This window comes from Octopus bimaculoides, chromosome 10, assembly GCF_046866305.1.
Source record: "Octopus bimaculoides isolate indiv1 chromosome 10, ASM4686630v1, whole genome shotgun sequence".
NCBI lineage: Eukaryota > Metazoa > Mollusca > Cephalopoda > Octopoda > Octopodidae > Octopus > Octopus bimaculoides.
Window position 1 is genome coordinate 65194005 of NC_142937.1, and position 26294 is coordinate 65220298.

Below are 26294 nucleotides of genomic sequence, written 5' to 3' on the forward strand. Positions count from 1 at the left end.
TGAATATCACTGTGGAGAACATTGACTTTCACCTCTTTGGAGTCAATAAATAAAATACCAGTTCCTATACTGGAGGCAATTCTTGTTCTCTTTCTTAATTTCGCTCTGGAAGAAGTTGGCTATAATCAAGCCCAGAAAGTGATGGCCTTCACCAGGTTTGAAATACCCAAAACATTCTATATATCATGATGGTACATTTATGACTTCACTAAGAGCTGAAGGAAACAAGAAGAAAGGAATATATTTGCTCACTAAACATGGCAACAGTTTATTGCAGATAACTTTCATAAAAAAATATTGTTACCATTTCAATACTACTAAGCCAGCAATAGCAATGTAAAATTACCTTGACTAGAAGTACAACAAAATACTTGCAGCAATTCTGAGCATATGACTAACAAGCTAGAAATTCCAGTATGCTATCTACTAAACCATTTCATCTCAACTGTTAACATAAGATTTATAGCTTCTTTTTAAATATTTTCAGTTTGATCAGGATTATGCAGATTTCCTCTCACAGACTGATAGTATACGGGTGGCAATACAGCATTTTGTTCATGGTTGGATGGAACGTTCCTTGCCTGTAAGCTAAACCTTTTTTTTAATTGCTATCAGATTATTATTAGACTAGCTGCAATGATGGCTGTTGTTGTAATTTTGTTCCAAGTTAAAACTAATCAGTTCTATAATCAATGTATTCCAGTAACAATCATCTCATCTTATTTTTAAATAGTATACCAAACTCTAAAATTAGGTACAATGTGGTAAGTAATAATTGGTTGCATAACCCTTTCACATTCAAACCAGCCATATCCAGTTCAAATATTCTACCAGTTTTATTCTACCAGCCAGATCAAGCCTCTTACATCTAATCTGCAATGGTATTTTAAAAGTAAACAGCCACATCATTGAAATCCTGAAGCTATGAGATAATACATGGTTACTTCAAAGCAATGTGCATAAATTAAATAAGCATTACATTTGGCTGAGTAATCTGAATGCTAATGAGTTAAATAAAATCCAGCTCTTAAACATTAATAATATTGATTATAGTTTTGGATATATGTCACTACTTGTTCATCTTTTTCTGCAGACAGCAAAGGCTATTGAATTAATCTTGAAATTTGAACTTGTAAAGGATTCTAAACTTGACCTCAGTGACCATTACCACACTTTGCTGCGACATTACAATAAAGACTTAGAAGCTGTTCGCAGGCTATATCAGAAGCAAAAAATGGACCCTGCCATTGCACGAAACATGCCACCCTTGACTGGTCGAATTCATTGGGTAAGACACCTGTACAGGCAAATTGAAGAACCAATGAAGTTGTTTAGAAACAAACCTGATATTCTGAAGGTAATTTTTTCAATATTTTCCTACACTTTAACTATTAAACTAGAGGCTAAAACAGCAACTTAAATTGACAGTATTCATGCTGTTTGATTCTTTAAATTGTGGTTATGTTCAAGGATGTTTTAACTCTTTAGCATGTTAATGCTGAAAACAATGCCTGCACACACAAACACAGAGAGGAAATTTATAAAAACAAAACTCAGTTTGATCTGCATTAGCAAAACACAAGAAAAAAAAACAGTTAATAAAATTTAAATACAGGAATTTTAAAATTTTATACATAAGAATGTCATAAGTAAGACACTATTTAGACATTAAACTTCTGTTTACCGCCTTATATCTTGGAACTCTTAATATACAGGGTGGTATCAAAAAGTTCCTAGACTAGTTATGTTTAATAAAAAATAACTTATTTACTTAATTTTTAATACAATATCTTTCGAAATAGTCACCTTACACAGCAATACACTGGTCCCAATGTTCCTGCCACTTTTGGAATCTGGCCTGGAAGTTGTTTTCCATGAGTTGAGGACCTTTTGTGTTAAACAGTGTTAAAACAGCAACCTTTCAACTGCATTTTCATTTTGGGGAAGTCCACAGATGCTAAATCTGGTGAACAGAGTGGGTCAGAAGTGACACTATGTTGATTGTGGTGAGAAAGTCGTGAGTTAGGAGAGCTTGGTGACAGGGTGCATTGTCATCATTAAGAATTGGATTCTTCACACTCCACAGATTCAGTCACTTTAGCTGAATGTCCTTCCTCAAATTTTTCAAAACATCACAATAGAACTCTCAATTGATGGTCTGACCCTGGGGGACAAATTTGTGATGCATAATACCATGCATGTTGAAAAAAAGCAATGAGCAAGCTCTTGACTGAGTTGCAGCTCTGGTGTACCTTCTTTGGTCGTGGAGATGAAGTACTCTTCCATTGTGCTGACTGTTGCTTCATCACAGGGTACACCCAACTCTCATCACTGACATGGTCCTTGATGTGAATGAGGGGTCATCAGCTGCATGCTGATGGAGATCTTGACAGACATCAATGTGATGTCCTTTCTGCTCAGTGCTCAGCAGATGGGGGACAAACTTGGCAGAGACACACTGCATATTCAATTCAGACATTAACCCATTACCTCCCATAATTCTATTAACTGGAATTTTTTTATGAAACTTTGATTTCTAGCATAAAACAGCCTGAGCTGGAATGATCAAAATAACATTTCAAAATAACATTTTAAATAGAAATAAGCGAGATATTGGGTGAAAAATTAGCAAACCTCATTTGAATATCAGAGAAATATACCTAGTAGATATAGCAAAAAGGTTAGATATGTGTAAATATTGACAGATAATTACGAAATTTGTAATTTTTAAGTGATCTCATATAAGATCACTGGTAAGTAATGGGTTAAGATTGCCTCCACAGACCCATATGACATGCCAGCAACATCAGCAATGTCATTGATTGTCCTCCAACGATTTTCATGCACAAGTCGAGGAATTTTCTCCACATTTCTGGAGAAGACGCTTGTGGCAGGTCTTCCAGATTGCTCATCATCTTCCAGAGATGTTCTTCTGCCTTTGAAACTCCCCCACTACCACCACACACACGCATATACACAACAGGCTTCTTTCACTTTCCAACTACCAAATCCACTTACAAAGTTTTGGTTCGCCTGCAGGTATAGTAGAAGAGAAGACATTTGCCCAAGGTGCCATGCAGTGAGACTAAACCTGGGACCATGAGGTTAAGAAGCAAGCAGCTTGCTACACAGCCATGCCTGCTCCTATATTGATTTTCTTTTTCAAATCCTACTCATTTACAGTATTTTCTACTAAGGACATTACTTTACTTTTATAGCTAAAATAAATACATACATGTTTGTGCATGTGTATATGATTTAGTCTAAAGCCTACTTACAAATAATATTGATATTAATAATATTAATTTTATATAGGGTTTACATCCAGTAATTCACTATCGCTTTAACTCATTTAGCCATTTGTACCTATGCTGATTTAATCAATTGTTCAGTTAAATCATCATCATCATCATCATCATCCCCACCAAAACCACCACCACCACTGATTCTATATCAATTATTACTGCACAGTATTTTTGTTATTATTCATAAGTATTCATCTTAGCTTTGCTGCTATGTTGTACATTACTGTATTGTTTTATATTAATATTTGATCAAGTTCTTTCAAGATGACTATACATCGTTTGCAACATCTTTGATTGTGTATAAGATACAGTTTATTTATGCTGTTATGTTATTATGTATTCTAGACACAATGCTCTGGCATGCTATATCAAAATATTCGTGGTCATAAACAAGCATAAAAATGTATGTGTAAATGACGAGTGTACATATGTATCTACAGATATATATTTGATAATCTACACACATATATGAGTGTGTGTGTGTGTGTGTGCGTGCGCACGTGAATGTATATGGCTATGTATCTATTGCTGTATTGAAGTCAATTCCATCACAAACACAGCAGTAGGTCTTTACCAGGTGGTAAAAAATCTAGTGAAGAGATTTAAAATTAACAATTGACAGTCAAAAATGAGATTAGAAAAGCACTCTGTGAAGGTGAGGAAGTCAAAGTATCACAGAAACAGTACTGCAACGACCTCTATAAGAAGAATGGCAACACTGTGATAGGACCATTAATACACTATCCTGTTGATACCAATGAACCACCACTCTGTCTGCTATGAATTCAAGAAAATAATTAGAGAACTGAAAAGTAAAAAAGTTCTGGCTTCAGTGAAACAACAGCTGAGTTAATTAAAAATAGCAATAAGCATATAGCAGTATACTTTCAGAAACTATGCACTTTGATCTGGATAAATAAAAGCTGGTCAGATGATTGGGTTAGGTCAATATTTACAGTCGCTCCTAAATAAAGATATGCCAAGCAAGGATAAAGATCCCCTTCGGTCATGGATGACCATGGGATTGCACCTTGAAAGTTACCCTCCAGGGCACAAGTCTGGGCAAAGTTGTCTATAGAAGACCAACAGTCATCCATGCATACCAACCTCCCCAATGCCACCAATGTTAACCAAGGGAAAGGTAAAGGCCGATACAGCTTGGCACTGGTGACATCACAGCTCATTTCTACAGCTGACTGAACTGGAGCAACATGAAAATAAAGTGTTTTGCTCAAGAACACAACACACAACCCAGTCTGGGAATTGAACTCACTACCTCATGATTGTGAAGCCAACACTCTAACCACTGAGCCATGTGCCTTCTTATGGTTATGTACGGGATGTGCAGCAATGCAATAGAACTATGGCACTGATAAGCCACTGCAGCAAAATTCTACTCAAAATCATCTCAAACAGAATAAAAACGAAGCTAGAAGAAAAAAATTAGTGAAGAGAACAAACAGGTTTTAGATCTGGAAGAGGAACAAGAAACCAAATATTGAACCTTAAAATAGTAACTGAAAAGGATCAGGAATATAATGATGACATTTTTTTTGTTTCATTGATTACAAAAAAAGCCCTCAATAATGACTCACTTAATGTATCATGGATCAATATGATCAAAATAGGGCAGCAAGCTGGCAGGACCGTTAGCACGCCGGGCAAAATGTTTAGCAGTATTTCATCTGCTGTTATGTTCTGAGTTCAAATTCCACCAAGGTCGACTTTGCCTTTCATCCTTTCGGGTTCGATTAAATAAGTACCAGTTACACACTGGGGTCGATGCAATCGACTTAATCCCTTTGTCTGTTCTTGTTTGTCCCCTCTATATTTAGCCCCCTGTGGGCAATAAAGAAATAAATATGATCAAAATAGGATTCCCTTCTTATATAGTAGAATTTATCAAAAACTTGTATGTGAAACAAAGGTGCAGTAGTTCAAGCAACTCTTGGGCTAATAGACTGATTTGATCTCAAACAATGTGTCTGCCAGGACTGCATTCTTCTCTGCACCTCTTTAATATATACTATGAGAGACACGCTGTATGGTTTCACTGGAAGCATCAAAATTAATAGTAAAGTCATCACAAATCTGAGTTATGCAGACAATGTAGTCTTCATAGCTGCCAGCCTGCAAGAACTACAAGGTTTAGTTAATTGAGTAAACAATGCAATTATTCAAATCCTCCCAAAACAAAAGCATTGAAAATAGCTAAAAACACAAAAAATGATGCATAACTATAAACAATGGAAATATCAAAAACATAGAAGAATTTGGCATTCTTATTTGCAATGACTAGAATGACACCTGTGAAATATAGAGAAGACTGAGTATAGCCAAGACTGTACAAAGTTCAATGAGCACCAGATGGTGACAACCAGAATTACTGACCTATATAAATGAGAGATAAAAATTACATCTAAAACCCTGCGGCCTATATATATACTGGCCAGCAACTTTATCTCAGAGCAGTTTCATTGAGATTCTATCAATGACCAAGTTATAGTTAGTGTGATAAAAATTTTGATAACAGGGTAATATTGTGAGCAGGACAAGTAGGAAGGAAGATGAGAAGAAATTAAATAAAATAGAATAAAATCAAATAAAACAGGATAAGATGCAATAAAGTGGGGGGAAATGAAAGAGAATAACAGTGAAACAATATAGAACACAATAAAAGGTTGCAGAGTACAAGGATGTTTAATTTTCTGCAACATGTTATCCAAATAATAATGTTTAAGTGAAGTTATCAATTTTTGTGTGTTTTGCAATGACCAATATGTGTTCTCCATGCTTTAGTTTCAATGTATCATCTCAAATCAGATCATCTGCCAGTAAAGTACTTCTCTGAAATATTATATGAAAGTTACTGAAACAGTTGTAGCAGTGAAAATTTTGAACATATCACTGATATTGTTTTCTGTTGTTCTGTCATGAGTGTGTGTGTGTGTGCACGCATGCGTGTGTGTGCGTGTGAGCGTGCATGCATATGTGCATGCAGGCATGTTAAATTTACATAATATTATTTTCTGAAGCGTTGAATGTGATGTTTTTGTTGCTTACAGCATCCAGATGCACAGAGTATTATTGCCAGCTATAATAAAATGGCCAGTGTCTTATTGGAATTTGAGGTAAATTGCAATGTGCTTGTTTATAAGAGGGTATATTATGTGCATAGAGAAAAAGAGAGAAAATGGTAGAGTAGTGGATGGGAGTGGATTAAATAAGTTAGAGAAAGAGAGAAAAATTAAGAGAGTGTTTCATGCAAACAAATAAACCATATTATAGAGGGTTTTGAAAAGAATTTTGAAATTTAATTTGCTGGATTTGACACAATGTTGGATAAATCATGGCCTTTTCTGATTTATAGTTGTTGAGAATCCCATGACATCTCTGGCAAAGAAGAGCTGTGACAGAAAGTTATCTAATTTTTCTTTAATAAGAATCTTTAATATGACAATCTCTTCAGGCAATGGTTGATTCTATTGTTGTTAGATAGTTCTATATATTATATATATTCCATACCAGAAAATCAATTAAACTTTGCTGTATTAATTCCATTGTACAGAAATTGTCAGATAAATCCTCAATAATGGCTTTTCAGAGTTAATGCATTTGATAAAAATTTTGATTTTAAAATCTGTATTCTTGACTATTTATCATTTAGTTACCAACATTTACTGAAGAGAAATGATGCGTGTTTATAATTCTATTTTAGCCAAATGGTTGGAACCATTGAACTAACTTTGTAAATATCTATAAAAAAGTAAAATACAAGGTTACAGTGTTAAGCAGTGATGTATTAGGTGGTATCAAAAAGTTCCAGGATTAGTTATGTTTAATAAAATATAACTTATTTACCTGCATTTTAATATCTTCTTCATTGAAATAGTCACCTTGTGTAACCATACACTGATCCCAGCGTTCCTGCCACTTTTGGAATCCAGCCTGGAAGTAATTTTCCATTGGCAAGTCGAGGACTTTCTGTGATTCACACTTGATCTCAACACAGGTGTTAAAACAGTGACTTTTGAGCTGTATTTTCTTCTTATGGAAGAGATGGAAGTGTGCAGGTGCTAAATCTGGCAAAATGGGCAGGTGCAGAAGTGATACCATGTTGTTTTTGGCAAGAAAATCACAGCTGAGGATAGCTTGGTGACAGGGTGCATCTAATTATTCACGCTCCACGAATCCAGTGATTTTTGGCAAATGTCCTCCTTCAAATGCCTCAAAACATCACAGTAGAACTCACAGTTGATGGTTTGGCCTTGGGGGAACCAAATTATTGTTGCACAGTACCACATTTCTGGGGTTGATACTTGTGGCAGGTCTTTCAAATTGCTCATCATCTTCCAGGGACATTCTTCAGCTTTTGAAGTGCCGATGCCACTCGAAACATTGTGTATGATCCATTGCTTCATTGCTGTAAGCTTGCTGAAGCATGCCCAATGTCTTTGTAGCAGACTTCCCAAGTTTAACGCAAAATTTCATGTTGGTTCTTTGTTCCTGTTCATGACAAAATCGCAGACTACAGCAATTACAAGATCACAAAAATACAAATTTTACAACTTTTGAAGTAAACACAGCGATGTAACTCAACACACTGCCTCATGAAGGTCACTGCTAGCTCTCACTGCACACACAACAGTGTGCTGCCATCTGTTGGCATGCCACAGAACTAGTCAGGGAAATTTTTCATACCACCTGTTATATAAATACAAACTTGTTGCCAGTTCAAAAATGCTTGAGGCATATTTAAGAAAACATGATAATTACAGACTCTCATTGTTCTTCTATTATGAGTAACCATGAAACTTTGTCTGCATCTATTCTCTTTGTGTAAAATCATTTGATTTCTGCACTACTAGCTCTCTGTGTCAATTCAGAGCATAACAAGTGAGAGAATGAGGTATATAGTTGCTTTTGTGCACAGGTGTGAAAGGATACAAAATTTCCTCTTGCTTGTCATGATTATTACTAAAAGTGAGTTTGACGAAATTGTCTTTGCTCTTCAGTACTGAATCCTTACTACACCACTGTGTCAATTCACATTTCCCTATGAATTTTACTATACTATTTTCCTCTTATTATCTTTTATATCTCTTTATGTAACCTTTTTGATACCAACACCCTAAGGACAACCTTTATTTCTATGATTTAAGTTAATAAAGTTGGTCACCTATTGAAGGTCACCTATTAAAAGGTCAAGTAGTAAACTATATTTGTTCAAGTTATCTAAATTTAAATCTTCCTTCAAAATTTCAGTGAATTTCAATGCCAAACACTAGCTTGACAATGACAATTACTTTATTAAATTCTTTATTATTTTAAAAATTAATTGAAACAAAAACAGTGTATTTCAACAGAAATATGGGGGCAAAAGAGGTTTGGTTAAGTTTTTAATAGAAACGGAAAGCAGTTGTTTAATATTTTGTTTCAAGAATATTACTGTGTCGGAAGCAGGGTCTGATCTCACAACATTTCAGCTGAATTTTGTTAATTGTCTTTGTCTATACCCAAACTGCCATCATTATTAGATATTCACTGTTGCCTGTTTTAACTTGAACATTTATCAGACATATTTTATATCTACTTTTCATGTTTTTTTTTTTCTAATTTCCTTTCCATTATCAACTGACAGCTACTCTATTACCAAAGCTGGTGCAAAGCAGTAGACAGTATAAAAAATGGTCTTCATGTTTCCCTTTTGGTTCGTCATCCAGAAACACAGGAAATGCATGTTAATTTTGATTACCATATAATTGAGCTTATAGAAGAAGCAAAATGGTTAGTTTCCTTGAATCTTGAAATTCCAGAAACTGCTAGAGAACTTGCACTCAAGGAGAATATATTCAAATCAAACTATACAGCGTGTGTATTTTACTTTATTTTTCAGTCCACTTTAATTTATATCTTTCTCATTGTATGGGTTGGAAGTATATACAATTTTAACATTTTCATACATAATTGAAAAATCAGACCCAAGTTAAAGAAACTGGAATTGAGAATCAATGAAAATGTTTCTAATTCATACCTAACAATAAAACTCCTAAATGTACTGCTAGCTTACATATATATGAATTAGGTGCAGGCATGGCTGTGCTGTGACAACCTTGCTTCCCAATCACATTGTTCTGGATTCAGTCCCATTGTGTGGTACTTTTGGTAAGTGTCTTCTACTATAGCCTTAGACTAACCAAAGCCTTATGAGTGGATTTGCTAGATAGAAATTGAAAGAAACCCATCGTATACACACAGACATGCACACACGTATCTATGTGTGTGTGTCTTTGTGTCTGTGTATGTGTCCCATCACCACTTGACAACCGGTGTTGGTTTGTTTATGTCCCTATAACATGATGGTTTGGCAAAAACAGCCTGATACAATAAGTATCAGGCTTAAAAAAATATAAGCACTGGTGTCAATTCATTCAACTAAAAGTTCTTCAAGGTGGTGCCCCAGCATGGCCACAGTTTTATAACTGAAACAAGTAAAAGATAAAAGATAGAGACCAACATAGGTGCAGGCATGGCTATGTGGTAAGAAGCTTACTTTCCAACCACATGGTTCCAGGTTCAGTCCCACTGCATGGCACCTTAAGCAAGCATCTTCTACTATAACTTTGAGCTGACCAAAGCCTTGTGAGTGGATTTGGTAGATGGAAACTGAAAGAAGCCCATCTTATATATATATATGTGTGTGTGTGTGTGTATTTATGTGTGTGTATCTGAGTTTGTCCCCTACCCCACCATTGCCATCACTTGACAACCGATGCTGGAGTGTTTTCTCCATAACTTAGTGGTTCAGCAAAAAAGACCGATAGGATAAGTACTAGGCTTACAAAGAATAAGTTCTGGCATCAATTTCTTCGACAAAAACCCCTTGAAGGCAGTGCTCCAGCATAGCTACAGTCAAAGGACTGAAAGAAGTAAAAGAATAAAGGAATAAAGGAATAAAAGAATAGCAACATTATACCACTTGCTACTCATTGGACTCACTACATATTTCATCCTCACCATGATTACCATGATCTAATGCCTATTTTTCCATCCTAGCATAGATTAGGCAGATCCATAGTTCAGTAAATTGTCTCTGCTCTCTGTCATTATGTGCATCATCTTGTCTTTGAGGCCCTGTCTTCACTACTTCTTCATGTTTCCTCTTTGCTATGTACATCTTTCACTGTCAATGCATGGTTCTAATTTATCTAGCACAAATCATCACTTTATGCAATAGTACCACAAAACTGCAATCACTGCTCCTCTACACATTGTGTTTTTCACTTGCTGGGTCTGGAGAAAAGGGCAGTGGCCATGGCAATCTGAAACCTGTAAAATTGAATCTTTGTAAGTCAACTTCTTTGGGAAAGACGTAAATAAAAGGTGAAGTTACATTCTCGAGTCATGCTGACTCATAAAGGGCTGGTTTCCTGGTTTCCATGGAGTATAAATTCCTCACCTGGATGAGATGGCAGCTCGTCACAAGATTACTCATTTTTGCCAGTTGAGTGGACTGGAGCAATGTGAAATGAAGCATTTTGCTTAAGAACACAATGTGTTACCTAGTCCAAGAATCAAAACCACAATCTTATGATCTTGAGTCCAATACACTAACCACTAAGCTACATACCTCCAAATGGGAAAAAACATGTGCTGGGAGGAATAACCAGAGGACTGATGTTCTTAGAAGGAAGGAAGGAAGGAAGGAAGGAAGGAAGGAAGGACTGGTCGTAGGGATTAGTACAAGGCTAGAAAAGGGATTTGAACACAACAAGGGTGATGAGAAGAGGAGAGTTGGGTAAGCTGAGAAGTCCAGCAGGCTCCAAGGAACAGAGGCCTTTATATTAATGGTAAAAAAAAAGGCAGAGAAAGAAGGAAATGCACCTATGAGTCAAAGGTTGAAACACATCTGTGAATGACTTTATACTGATCAATCAGATGATGTGCCCTTAGATGTCTGTGTAGCAGCAGCAGGAACACCATCACCGATGTGAGAGCAATACTCCATTCTGAACCTTACCTGTTTTCTTCAGTTTACCTACAAGCATCTTTCATTCTCAGTAGTGATAGTCTTTTAGCACCAGCACTAATCCTTATTCTGCATAATATGACCATAAAAGTGCAGTAATCTTTCTTCCACAAATTGCAAAGGTCTTTAAGCCTTTAGCATTCACATTATTTTGTCAAAAGTGGACTGGCTCCTGTGCAGGTGGCATGTAAAAACACCTTTTTGAGCATGGCCATTGCTAGTACCGTGTGACTGGCCCTCATTGCCAGTACCATGTGACTGGCCCTCATGCCCGGTGCAGCCTTCTGGCTTGCCAGTCCTCAGTCAAATCGTCCAACCTATGCTAGCATGGAAAGCAGACGTTAAACGATGATGATGATGAATGCTTATTTATTCATATTGTTTTGAATTGTCATGCATTATCTTGTAGCTTCAAGATTTCAATGATGCAATTGATTATTTTTAGAATAACATTGTAGGATAGGTGTGAGAAGCTGGATCTAGTCAGTTTGAATATAAGACAGGCAGAATGTTTTGGCCAAATATGACCGGTTAAATGCTAAATGTCCAGCTACTGTCTCTGTTCCTTTGTGTTCCAGATTTCAGTGAAGATATCATTGCACAGCCATAGCTATTTCTCATTTTATCTAAATGTGTACCATTTTGACAACTACCACTCTAGTGTCTTGAAATTAACTATTTTTTCACTAGTTTCTTATAGAAAGATATGGATTTAGTATCATTATCCAATCTACCCATTCTTCTAATTTTTATGTACAGCTTTCACCTAATTGTTACCAAAAGTTTGTTTCAGTATATAGGTGAACAGTTTTTCCTATTTAATCCTTATAACCAGACTGTCTTTCCTAATACTTGAATTTAACTCTTTGATATATCTTTACATATAATTCTCCTCTGTGACTCAGTGGTTAGTGTGTCAGACTTCCAGCTGGCGGGGTCATGAGTTCAATTCCCAGACCAGGCTGTGTGGTGTGTTCTTGAGCAAGACACTTTATTTCATGTTGCTTCACTTCACTCATCTGTAGAAATGAGTTGTGATGTCACTGGTGCCAGGCTGTATCAGCCTTGAACAACATTAGTGGTGTGGAGAGGGGAGACTGTTATGCATGGGCAACTGCTGGTCTTCCACAACAGCCTTGCCCAGACTTTTGCCTCTGAGAGGAACTTCCTAGGTGCAATCCCATGATCATTCATGACCAAAGGGGGTCTTTACCCATTACCTTTTTAACTTCTCTTAAAAGCTTACTAACATAAAATAACACATATCTATAGACTACTGCATTCTCCAGCAATTGTTTACTAAACTGACTGAAAAACATTTTTCAAATCTCTTTGCAGCCTCAACTCCATGTTGGTAAAATACAAACATATTCAAACGACCATTCCTCAGGTGCTGTGGACTTTAACAAAACCCTTGCGCGACCATGTAGAGAAGGTTTTAAAACCTGGTCTTGGACAACTCACTTGGACCTCATTTAATATCAACTCTTGTAAGTTGTTTTTTCAAAATACCAATTACCAGTTGTATGTAAATGCTTCTTTTATTGGTCTGCAAGAGCGTAAACAAACCAACACCAGCTGTCAAGGGGTGGTGTAGGACAAACACAGGTACACAGGTACACACACACATACACACACACACACACACACACACACACACACACACACACACAACATGTTTCTTTCAGCATTTGTCTACCAAATCCACTCAAGGCTTTGACTAGCCCAAGGCTATACCAGAAGACACTTGCTCAGATGGCATGCAGTGAGACTGAACCTAGAACTAAGTGATTGGGAAGCAAACCTCTTACCATACACCCATGCCTACACCTATCATCAATGTTTTTCTCATGTAGTGACAAACATGGAATATCAACACTAACTCATTTCATACACGGACTCCTACACACATCCATACACCACCACATATATACATGGCTCAAACATATACGACAAGCTTCCTACAGTTTTCAACAACCAACATATAGATATGTATTAATAAATCTCAGAATGTGTGTGTGTGTGTGCATGTATGTGTGTGTATGTGTGTGTGTGTGTGTGTGTGTGCGCATGCATGCAATTGGTGATCATACTGATATGATTAAATCCCTAAATGGATTGTCTTATATATCCCACTAGATGTGGTGAAATGTAACCAGGCCATTCATGAACTGAAGAAGATTGTAAAGAGAGTGACCGACCTCCTTGAATGTCAGATTGATGCTGTCCTTGATGACATTTCTCTGATGCCACTTTGCGAATTGCCTGAGGACGAACCTATTACTGTGCATGAGTTTCTGGAAAAAACAAGCAAAGTAGTTTCTACTGCAGCTGAAGCCATCAACATGTAAGTCCAGGTCCTTCGTTATTTTTTATAAAACATGGTTAGCTCTTGTTAATCTTGCCATCTATATGTTTGATATTATTCCCATCACCCTCTTCATTATCATAGCTGTTGTCATCTGACAAGTTGTTATGATCAGGGACACTACAACTTGTTTGATAACAAGGCCAATATTGCCAGGCAAAATACTTAGCAGCATTTCGTTTGTCTTTAAATTCTCAGTTCAAATGCCACCGAAGTCAACTTAGCCATTCGTTGTTTTGGGGTCAATAAAATAAGTACAGGTTAAGCACTAGGTTCAATGTAATTGACTTACATCTTTTGATTATTATTATTACTATTATTGAGAAGGCAGCAAGCTGGCAGAATTGTTAGCATACCGGGTGAAATGCTTAGCGGTACGTCATCTGCCATCACATTCTGAGTTCAAATTCCGCCATGGTCGACTTTACCTTTCATCCTTTCGGGGTTGATAAAATTAGTACCAGTTACACACTGGTAGTCGATTTAAACAACATAATCCTTCCCCCAAAATTTGAGGCCTTGTGCTTCCACTTATTGAGTGAGAGAGCAGTGCATGCCATCAAAGTGACACTGGGGTACAAATATACGAAGCCCAAAATACCCATCATGACTACCCGTTTAATAAGGGTACACCAGTCACATGCATCACAACCATATGTGCATGACACAGTGATCTCATATGATCTTGCAGGTAAGATCCAGTTAAAATTTTCTTCAGGTTGAGTCGCCTATTCTGCTAAAAAGGACCCTGAATAAGGGTTGCTTAAGGATTTTGGATGAAACACCCATGTTTCCAGAGGTGAATTATTCAAACTCCAAAGAATTCCTCTCAACACATGGTTATTGTGCTCCCCCACTACTTCTGCTCATGATCAGAGATACATATATATCGTCAGCTACCAAGGGACATGCACTCAACTGGTTAAGGTCAAACAACTGATAAGCAAATCTATGGTATTGAGCAGAATATTATTATTATAATCATTATTGTTGTTGTTATTATTATTATTATCATCATTATTATTATTATTATTATGATAACCAGATGTATTTACTTTCTATAGGGTTTAAGAAGCAGTATGTCTGACATTGTAACCATCCCAGTTATATTACACTAGCTCTTGTTGTTGTTGTTGTGGCTGTTGCTGTTGCAACAGCTGCTGCTACTGCTGCTGTTGTTGTTGTTGTTGTTGTTGTTTTTGTTGTTGTTGCTGCTGTTGTTGTCATTGCTCGTTTTTACACCCAAGTCAGTATCATTTAGCAGATCTATGATGAAAGACAATCCAGATGTGACTATCCTGCCTTTTTGTACATATAAGTTTAGATTATCCAGTGAAGTCCTTTTTTTTAAAGAATATATGGTGTAGTTTGAAGATTTGGCTGCTTTATTGTAGCAGATCACTGCACAAGGTTGTGGTCCCCCATTGTTAGCCCAAGATGTTCTTTTATTTTCATGTTTGAAAAATGTTCATTACTCATAGTTGATACCTTATTGCATTAACCAATATGCTATGTATATTCACATAATATCACTGCCAGAGTAAGTCATACAGACAAGTAAACATAAGCCTCTGCCCACATTTAGATACCCATAAGCATTGTGAAATATAAGGTGCTTGCAGTAGGGTTTTGGTACCTTAATATAGAGCTTGAAAAGTTGCATTGAAGGCTTTAGTGAAGAGAACTACTATGAAGAGAATGGACTTCAGGATGAAAGATACCATTTTCTGATAGATTTAAATCAACTCCTGGGAGAACAAGACATTTCAGAAGTAACTCAATCAATGTTGTAGTTATATTTGAGGCAGAGAGCTGGCAGAATTGTTAGCATGCTGGATGAAATGCTTAGCGATATTTCGTTCGTCTTTACATTCTGAGTTCAAATTCCATCGAGGTCAACTTTGCTTTTCAGCCTTTCAGGGTCGATAAATTAAGTTACCAGTGAAGCACTGGAGTTGATGTAATTGATTAGTCCCTACCCTACAAAATCTCAGGCCTTGTACCTTTAGAACAAAGAATCGTTAGCATACCAGGCAAAATGCTTAGTAGCATTTCTTGTGTCTAAGTTCTAATTCCATCTTTGGGCAACTTTGCCATTCATCCTGTCAGGTGCAATAAAATAAGTACCAGTTACATACCGAGATCAATGTAACTGACTTACTCTCTCACCAAAATTTTGATGGCCTTGCACAAAAATTTGAAACTAGTATTTTTAAAGAATGTAATTAACGCTCTGTTAATTCTTTGTAACATAGCATAAACAGAAAGATTATCTTTATACAAAGACTAACACTTAATGTTACATGTCACTTTTGAACCCCCTAGGACTGTTTGAGTAGTCCTGTAATCAAAGGTGTTCCAACGATAACCATCCTGTCTTTTTTTTATACATTAGGGACTACTTCATTCATTGTTTCCTCTTTGTATGACAACAGTGTGATTTGAGGGATGTTTGGCTACTTTCTCAAGCAGGTTTATTTTGAGTAACTGTGAATAGCACCCCACTTTCATTAGCTTGTAACATGTTAGATAGATAACAGATGGATGGACAGACAGCCAAACAGATAGAAAGAAAGAAAGAGAGAAAACTAGATAGTTAGACAGATAGATAGACAAACAGACAGACAGACAGACAGAGATAGGTAGATAGTTATGTAGGAAGGTTGATAGGTAGGTAGGTAGGTAGGAAGGTAGGTAGGTAGATAGATAAGTAGGTAGGCAGATATATATATATATATAAATATATATATATATAGAGAGAGAGAGAGGGAGGGAGAAATAGATAGATAGACAGATAGATAGACAAACAGACACACAGACAGACAGAGATAGGTAGATAGTTATGTAGGTAGGTTGATAGGTAGGTAGGTAGGTAGGTAGGAAGGTAGGTAAGTAGGTAGGCAGATATATATATATATATATATGAATATTATATATATATAGAGAGAGAGAGAGAAATACATAGATAGATAGATAGATCAAATGATAGAAAAAATGAAAAGCAGGCAGTTAGGCATTTTATTTGGTTAAATATATTCAATTATGAAATTATAGTTTGCAAACGTGGGCTCTATTTACAAACTATATATTTCAATAATTATATACCATTAAGAAGGAATACATAAAGTTCAAAGAATGAAAAATTCGTGTTCTCAGCCTGAGATATCTATCAGAATATTACAGACATAAAATCATATTGAAGAACGATATAGAAGAAAAAGGATATATTGATTTTGCAAGTTATACTTAACCTCTTCACTTGAGATAAAATTATTAAAGATAATTCATTGAAATTTATTTGTCTAAAATATTCTCGAAATTGAATTCAAGATGAAACTGATACACTGAAGTGATGCTACACAGACAAGTGATGTTAACTGATATGTAAATTGACATTACAAGGAGGTGCTGGAAAGTTCCTGGCTTGGGGTAGAAGAAAATACAGGAGGAATCAGTTAATTATAATTTTATTCAACATATTCCCCGTCTCAGAGTCACATGCTTATTGCAGCAGTCCTACAGTTTTTCTAAACCCTGTAAAAAAAAACAAAAAGTTGGAAGTTTGAGCCTTCAACCAGGCCTTTCATGATACCCTTACAGCCAGGAACTTTTCAGTACCCCTTCATATATGTCTTGGTTCATTAATAATTAGTTGTTTGCAAGATGGTAAGCTGGCAGAATCATTAGCAAGGCAGGTAAAATGCTTAGTGGTATTTCATCTGTCTATATGTTCTGATTTCAAATTCCAAAAAGGTTGACTTTGCCTTTCATCCTTTTGGGGTGGATGAAATAAGTACCAGTTGAATTCTGGTGTTGATGTAATCAAGTAATCCCTTTCCTCAAAATTGCTGGCCTTGTGTCAAAATTGGAAGTTAATTAGTAGTTTGAAGGATGGTTGTATTGGCAGATATTTCATGGTATTTAGTTATCTTCCTATGTATTCTGAGTTCAAATCTGGCTGTAGTCAACTTTACCTTTCATCTTTATAGTAGCTGATAAAATAAGTACCAATGACTGAGTGGTTAGAGCACCGAGGTAGTAAGGTCAATTACTGGACCATGCTGTGTGTTGTGTTCTTGAGCAGGACACTTTATTTCACATTGCTCCAGTTCACTCAGCTGTAGAAATGAGTTGTGACATTACTGGTGCCAAGCTGTATTGGCCTTTGCCTTTTCCTTGGGTAACATCTGTGGCATGGAGAGGAAAGTCTGGTATGCATGGGCAACTGCTGGTCTTCTGCAAACAACCTTGTCCAGACATGTGCCTCGGAGAGTAACTTTCTAGTTGCAATCCCATGATCATTCATGACCAAAGGGGGTTCTTTAACATTTTAGTCTATAACTGATTCTTCCCTCCTGTTAAAATTTGGTCCTTATGCCTATATTAGAAATCTGTAATTAGTTCTCTGCCATTTTTAACTTAAAAAATAAAACATGAATATTTTCTCTTTTTTTAGTTCCAGCCAGTTGGTGGAAAAATCAGTCGAGGATTTAGCCAATCTGCTGATCTCTAACCTGAAAGAAGAAGAACGACAAGGGCTCACTATTGCCAATGGGTTTCCTTGCATGAGTCCTGATAATAAACACAAGAACCAACGTTGCCAAGAGTGCCAGCCCTGTTGTTATTATGCCATGTTTGGTTACTTTACCCAGAGGAACACTGATGCTATTGTTAAATGTAATATAGATATCTATATATATAAAAATGAGAATGTGTGTCTGTCTGTCTGTCTGTCTGTCTGTCTGTCTGTCTGTCTGTGTGTGTGTGTGAATCCCTAAAACTCGAGAACTACGCAACCAATTTCATTCAAATTTTACACATGCCTTACTTAGGGTTCCAGTTGTGTTTTAGTCAAAAAAAATTATTAACTTCTTGCAGAGTTCGAGCACACGGCAACATAATATCTCCTCCACTATTTAAGTATTACATGTCAAAAGTGAAACAAAAACACTCATGTCAAATACTTTCACTTTAAAAATGAAACTATTCCACTAACTGAAACAATCACATTTCGATACTGTAGTGACAGATACTTTCACAGAGAGAGAAAGAGAGAAAGAGAGAGACAGAAAGAGAGAGAGAGAGAGAGATGTATATGTATACATATACATGTATATGTACACCATTTCGATACTGTAATGACAGATACTTTCAGAGAGAGAAAGAGAGAAAGAGAGAGAGAGAGAGAGAGAGAGAGAGAGAGAAAGAGAGAGAGATAGAGAGATGTATATGTATACATATAGATGTACACGTATATGTATATATATATATAGATCTATACATACATGTATATGTATACATATGTGTAGATGTATATATATATATAGATGTACATGTAATATGTACACATATATACATATATACATGGATACATATATCTATACATATATACACCCATCACACACACATACACATGCACACAAACACACACATTAGTCATTTGTTTTCTTATCCAAAACTACGTCAAAAGTACTGAATGGATCTTTATGAAATTTGGAAATTATATTCTTTGCATAACAGCCATAACTCCCATGAAAATTCATATATTTTTGATGTTGATGAAATTTTAACCCGAACATAACAGATGAGCATTATTTAGAAAATGATGTCACACGTTATCGAGGCTACCATTCTTTCTGGATGTGCAAAAGGGGATGACGTCTTTATTCCAAGAATTCCTCTTACTCCATCAGGAGCAGACATTCCTTTTACATTCAGAAGACTACAATTCCCCCTTCGTGTGACTTTTGCCATGTCCATAAACAAATATCAGGGTCAAACACTGTCTGTAGCTGGTCTTCTCTTGGAAGAGCCCTGCTTCTCACATGGACAACTGTATGTTGGCTGCTCAAGAGTGGGCAGCAACAAAAAACCTATTTGTATATGCTCCACAAGGGAAAACAAGGAACATAGTTTACAATGAGGTGTTATAATCACAACAGCAAGAAAGTATGTACATGATCACCTTCTTTTACGAAACTTCATTGACTTTCATATATTTATATTGATATACATATATATATGTGTGTTTGGGTGCGTGTGTGTATATACATCTCTATATATAAAGATGATGCGTAGTCTAGACGGCGTTTTTAGATTTCATTATTCTCTTCAACCCAGGCAACGCCGGGTATTTCTGCTAATATATATATAAATATTTGTACATATTGACATACAAAAACACATACATGCTTATGCACACATACACATCTGCTTGCACATACTCATCTGCATTCACACACATCTGCATGCACACACATCTGCATGCACACACGTCTGCATGCACACACATCTGCATGCTCACACATCTGCATGCTCACACATCTGCATGCACACACATCTGCATGCACACATACACATATGCATACATATACACAGACATGAATGATGTTGGATTTTTTTCAGTTTTGATGATGAGTCCTCCACTTATTCAATCAATGGAATGGCCAGCTCATTTAATTAGTATTCTATAGACACATCATCATCGTCATCATCATTTAATGTCCGTTTTCCATGGGTTGAAAATTTGGGTGCATTTATTTTTAATGTAATTCTCAAGGAGATTTGGTGTAATAGTGTATTATTTGAGTTTATCTTTGAATTACGATTACATTCCATCTGGTGGTTTCCCAAAGAGTTTCCATTTACAAGTTACACAGTGGGGTAGAATTTGGGGGAGATTTAACTGCTATCTTTGTAGGTTGATCAATCATTCAGCTATTCCCTTGTTGGATTGAAGTGGTTAGTGTGGTGTTAAGCAGTATGTCCAGCAAGTTCACTGTCATCAATTCACCACAGGGAAAGTTCACTGTTATTATTTCACTGTTTGTTTTTTTTTTGTTTTGTTTTTTTTCAATAACATAGTTTTTAACCATTAATGGTGAGATACTATGGATATATTTTCTTGCTAACCTTTCCCAGCAACGAACCTTCCTCATGGTGAATTGATGGCAGTGAACTTACCTGTAATCATCTAGGAGTTGAGGTATAGTAAGAAGTGACAATAGGAGGAGAGACAAATGCATATGGTATGACTCGGTAGAAGAGGTAAGAAAGCAGCTCAGGGTATCATCCTAGCTCAGAGGTGAAACTAGATATAATCTTTGGAAACTAATCTAATTATAAATTTTACGCAATTTTCATTATAGAGGTTTCTCATCAGTAAATGATCAGTTGTTAGTCTTAAAATTACTTTAAAATAATAACCTTAAAAAACTTTTGCCCACCACCATCATCATCATCATTGTCATCGTTATCATCATCATCATCATACTTTGTTTTCCTTGTTAGCAGAGTTTTACTGTATTTTTCAAAACAGTATGTTTCAGTCAGATGCCCTCTTGTAAGCTTTCCTTTTAGTCATCTCTTCTGGCAATAAATGTATCATATGTTGATAAATGTATATGTTGATAAATGTATCATATGTTGATTAAGGGTTCATTTAGTAAATACTATATATGCTTGTTGCAATGACTTCGTGGAGCATTGCCATTGTTGAATCAAATTTGAGATAATGATATTCCTATCTGTTGTCTCTGTTTCCAGGTACACGTCTGACACTAGATTTTCTGAAACGTCGTCTTCAGAATGCTAATAAGTATAAGGAACCATACAAGACTGACACAAAATCACCATTATTCTTAAGCAAGATTGTCCTACAAATTCCAAATGTTGTCCTCTGTCCAAGTTTAGATGAAATTCAACAAAGCCTTAACAAAGCTATACAAATGATAGTTAAGATATCACAGAATATTGCACCATGGAAGCACTTTGTTTTGCAGCAAAAGCAACAAATGAAAGTAAGTTTTTCCATTGATATGAGGAAAATTGTCATTAGTATTTGCTTGCATTTTTACAATCATTTCCCATGGTTGTATATGTTGGATGGGAACTTATTTTATGGCAGCATTTTGCAGTCAGATTTTTCTTACCAACTCATGTGTCTTTTCAGTAAAAGATATCTTTATTCCACTGGTCTTTGAAAGCCAGTGTGACTGGTTGTAATGTTAAGGGGAATTTTTTTAACATCACACTGCATTTGGCAGTGACAAGTGAAGATGTTGAATGCCAGCATTCACATGACCACACACACACACACACACACACACACACACACACACACACACACACACACACACACACACACACACACACACACACACACACACACACACACACACACACACACACACACACACACACACACACACACACACACACACACACACACACACACACACACACACACACACACACACACACACACACACACACACACACACACACACACACACACACACACACACACACACACACACACACACACACACACACACACACACACACACACACACACACACACACACACACACACACACACACACACACACACACACACACACACACACACACACACACACACACACACACACACACACACACACACACACACACACACACACACACACACACACACACACACACACACACACACACACACACACACACACACACACACACACACACACACACACACACACAGGGTGTCTTTTTAATTTTTCCCATTACTTCTTGTTTTCCACGTTTCCATCCCTTTTCTTCTCTACTTCCACCTTCTTCTATTACACCACTGAACAAGTGAGAAATCACTAAGAAAACTGTGCAATAATACATCTTCTTCATAATGGTTAATGGTAGCAGAAGCTTCATGGAGTGTGCAGATGAAGAGAAAAATATAGCCAACAGCAAAAAATAACTTCTAGAATTTTTAGACACATATAATATTTAACAATTATACTAAGTGGTCTACATACCAATCCTCTTCATACCAGCTCCTCCAAGATTGCCTCTGCCTCCATTAGGAAACTTCTTATTTTGAAGATTTCATATTTAAACTCAACCCTTCAATCATAATTCTGTGTAAGATCCTTTTTGTTTAACAATTACCAAAAAAATTCTTGCAGAGTTATTTTGCTAACTCCTAAATTCTTGATTATTTACAGAAATATGTTAAATATTTTATTAGAAACACTCTAACAAAAGTGTTCAGGTTCTAATCCAACATAGGTATTAACATGTTTCATTTCCAAAGGTTAACCAGTTTAAAGGAATTGCAGCTATATAAACAGCTGTTCAACTTTTCATGAAATAAACCACAAATGAAAATAAAAAATAGATAAATAAATAATGAAAGATAAATGTAAAAAAATTAAAATGAAATAAAAATAAAAAGTAAAATACCACAAAATGTGTCCAACCCTTCTAAAAATTTTGCATATTTTTGTCAGGAAATGGAACAGCTTGCGAGTGAACAGTCTGAAGAGCAAGGAAAAACTGCACCCCCTAGTAGTACAATTAAACCTTTCCATCGACTAATTAGTGACCATAAAGACGTAGTGAAGGTTGTCATTCAGCTGGGCTCAGCAATTAGTACTTACAAAACAGAAGTACAAAATATGTTAACCAACTTCTCCAAATATTCAGAACTTTGGACACAGGTAAGTTTTTATTAACCTACCTAATCTTGTTTCTATCCTTGTTTATGGTCTCCAGGTTTTGGGCTGTTGTGAGCTTCATCTTGCACGTCTCTATCTTCTAATGTCTTCATCCTTTTGTCCCTTTTAGTTCCTTCTGTATTACCATCAGACTTTTCTGTTCCTCTTCTAGCTTTTGTTTCCTCCTCATCTCTTCTTCTTCCATCTCTCTTTCTTATATCCATTTTCTTGCTTTACTTTGCTATCTCCTCTTGTTTTCCTCATCCACATCTTCCCTGTTCTTCACTTCCACATTTGTCTTCCATTATATTTTCTCTCAGCAAATAACAAATCACCAATAAAACTCTACATTGATATGCCTTATCAACAAGGCATGAAATTGTTAGAGAAAGTGAAAAAAAAAAAAAACATCTAAAAGAGGTCAAACATTATCAAAATCTTTTCAGGATCCTTCTGAGAGTGTTAATGAGTTTGTGACACAGAATCCAATTCTGACCGATTATGAAGAGAAAATCAAATATTTACAGGTAAGCCTTTTCTCGTCTCTCTTTTACTGTTGTTTAGCTATTACTTAATTTGTGAAAGAAGGGTAAGGCTCTTAGCTAAAACAGTCCCTCTCGGGCTTGACTAATGATATTAAATATGGTTGATACACAGTTCAAACTTTTATAAAGTAAAATACTGCCAGGAAGAGGGTTCTAGAAAGTTGTAGCTTAGGGAGGAAAGGAATGACTGATATAATTAGTATTGCATTTAGAGTAGGACAAAATGGAAAGAAACGGAGAAAGTGTGTTGGCAAGCTTAGATAGGAATGGTGCACAGCTTTTTTTTTTGAAGAGCAGAACGGTGGCAGTAATGATAGCAGCAGTGGTGATATTAATAATATTAGTAAGAGACACTGTTGCCCTGGATATCCATATTGGTTCTGAAAATGTTAGTTGTAATGAGTATAGTGATAATGTTGATGTTGATCATCATAATGTTGATGAAATTCTAGAAGGAACTTATTTTTTTGGTGATAACAAAAGTAAGTTGACCAAGAGGTTGATGATTGTTTTGAGTATAACAAACATGCTAATTATGATGTTGATCATAATGATTATACTAATTATGGTGGCTGCTGTTTAGCCAATGTTAATGCTGGTCAAATAGATCTATGAGCAAAGGTTTTCCAGAGGTGACCATCCCATCTTTTACATTTGAGCAGGTAACCCAGGACATCTTCTTCTATGACATTAAAGACTGATTTGAGAGAGATTTGGCTGCTATGTCTTTGTAAGTTGTGGAACCATGTAGATGCTCTCTTAGACTTTTGTTTGATGCTTCCATTGATAATAGATATTGTAGTAAATTAGATGATAACAACAGTATGATGAATGCTAATAACAGTATTATGATGAATGCTAATAATGATATCAGTAATGATTCTCTCTCCCTCTCTCTTTTTGTCTCACTACAGAGAATGGAACAAGAGGTCGAGGAACTGGACTCAACATATCAAGTTGGATCAATTGTCTTCGAGGTTGACACCCTTAAGCTGGCACTTCTTGCTGAAAACAAAGCATGGCAGCAGGCATATGCCCGTGCACTGAATGAGAAGTCCAGTGAGGAAATGAATGAGATCCTTGCATTCTTTGACAATACTATGAAGCGGTTATGCCGGCCACTGAAGGACTTAGATGATGTTCGGGCACATATGGCAGCACTGAATGAAATTCGAGAAGCTGAGGTGCGGATTGACATGACAATTGCACCAATAGAAGAGACATATGCCATGTTAAACAAGTACAATTTGGTTTTCAATGATGGAAATGCTGAAAGAGTGGATTCATTGAGCTATGGCTACTTCAAACTAAAAACTCAGGTAGGTTTTAACCTTTAGCACACTGTAGATGCATCATGTCTATGTAAGAGATTTCTCCCTTGTAGTAACAGAGCAGTGGCAGGGGAAACAATTCTAGAGGGAATGAAGTGTACTAAAGGTTACCAATGTTCTGAAAAACAAAAGCATTTCATTTTAAATAATAAATATTTATGTACATCACTACAAATATTAAAAATATTCTATTTGAAAAGAATAACAATCAAGCTTATAATTTAATGTAAGTATTCCTCTAGTAAATTCATCACAAATTCCATGCTTTTTGTTGTCTATTTTAGGGTTGACTTTAATATTTCTTTTTCATTATTAATATTATTTCTTCCGTGGAGCTGCAATGGCCCAGTGATTAGGGCAGCGGACTCGCGGTCATAGGATCACGGTTTCGATTCCCAGACTGGGCGTTGTGAGTGTTTATTGAGCAAAAACACTTAAAGCTCCACGAGGCTCCGGCAAGGGATGGTGGTGAACCCTGCTGTACTCTTTCACCACAACTTTCTCTCACTCTTACTTCCTGTTTCTGTTGTGCCTGTAATTCAAAGGGTCAGCCTTGTCACACTGTGTCACACTGAATATCCCTGAGAACTATGTTAAGGGTACACGTGTCTGTGGAGTGCTCAGCCACTTGCACGTTAATTTCACAAGCAGGCTGTTCTGTTGATCGGATCAGCTGGAACCTTCGACGTCGTAAGCGACGGAGTGCCAACAACAATTATTTCTTCCATGAGGGTGATGAGCAGGTAGAATTGTTAGTATGCTGGGCAAAATGCTTAATGGCATTTCATCTGTCTTTACGTTCCAAGTTCAAATTCTACTGAGATCTAGTTTGCCATCCATCATTTCGGGGCCAATAAACTAAGTACCTGCTGTGCACTGGAGTCAACGTAGTCAGCTTACTCCTCCTCCAAAACTGCGGGCTTTGTCTCAAAATTTGAAATCATTATATATACAGGGTGCGATGAATAAACTGTTGTCTAAGTTACACAAAAATTAAAATAACACTAACATCTCATTTCAACAGATAGATTTACAAAAATTACATTAAAATATCTTGAAATAGTAAAGAGTAAATTTATTCAATAAAATCGCCATTGCCTTCAACTACAGCCTCCAGACAACTTTGGAACCTCCTGCAACTCTTCTGGACAGTCATCTTGTTTAAATTGGTGAATGCTGCCATAATCCTTGCCTTCAGTTCATCTTTGGTGTCACAAGGAAT

At 36.3% G+C, this 26294-nt stretch overlaps 1 protein-coding gene across 1 annotated transcript in view; it reads left to right on the forward strand.

The window, feature by feature from the left end:
* LOC106877714 (dynein axonemal heavy chain 5) overlaps window positions 1-26294 on the forward strand; it is a 435668-nt gene that overhangs the window by 76914 nt on the left and 332460 nt on the right. Inside the window, exons 18-28 of the mRNA XM_089358248.1 lie at window positions 488-583; window positions 1094-1357; window positions 6371-6436; window positions 8947-9176; window positions 12673-12824; window positions 13474-13681; window positions 18159-18379; window positions 21248-21501; window positions 22990-23199; window positions 23643-23723; window positions 24656-25060. Coding sequence (XP_089214374.1) covers window positions 488-583; window positions 1094-1357; window positions 6371-6436; window positions 8947-9176; window positions 12673-12824; window positions 13474-13681; window positions 18159-18379; window positions 21248-21501; window positions 22990-23199; window positions 23643-23723; window positions 24656-25060 — 2187 coding nt within the window. The remainder of the gene's footprint in view (window positions 1-487; window positions 584-1093; window positions 1358-6370; window positions 6437-8946; window positions 9177-12672; window positions 12825-13473; window positions 13682-18158; window positions 18380-21247; window positions 21502-22989; window positions 23200-23642; window positions 23724-24655; window positions 25061-26294) is intronic.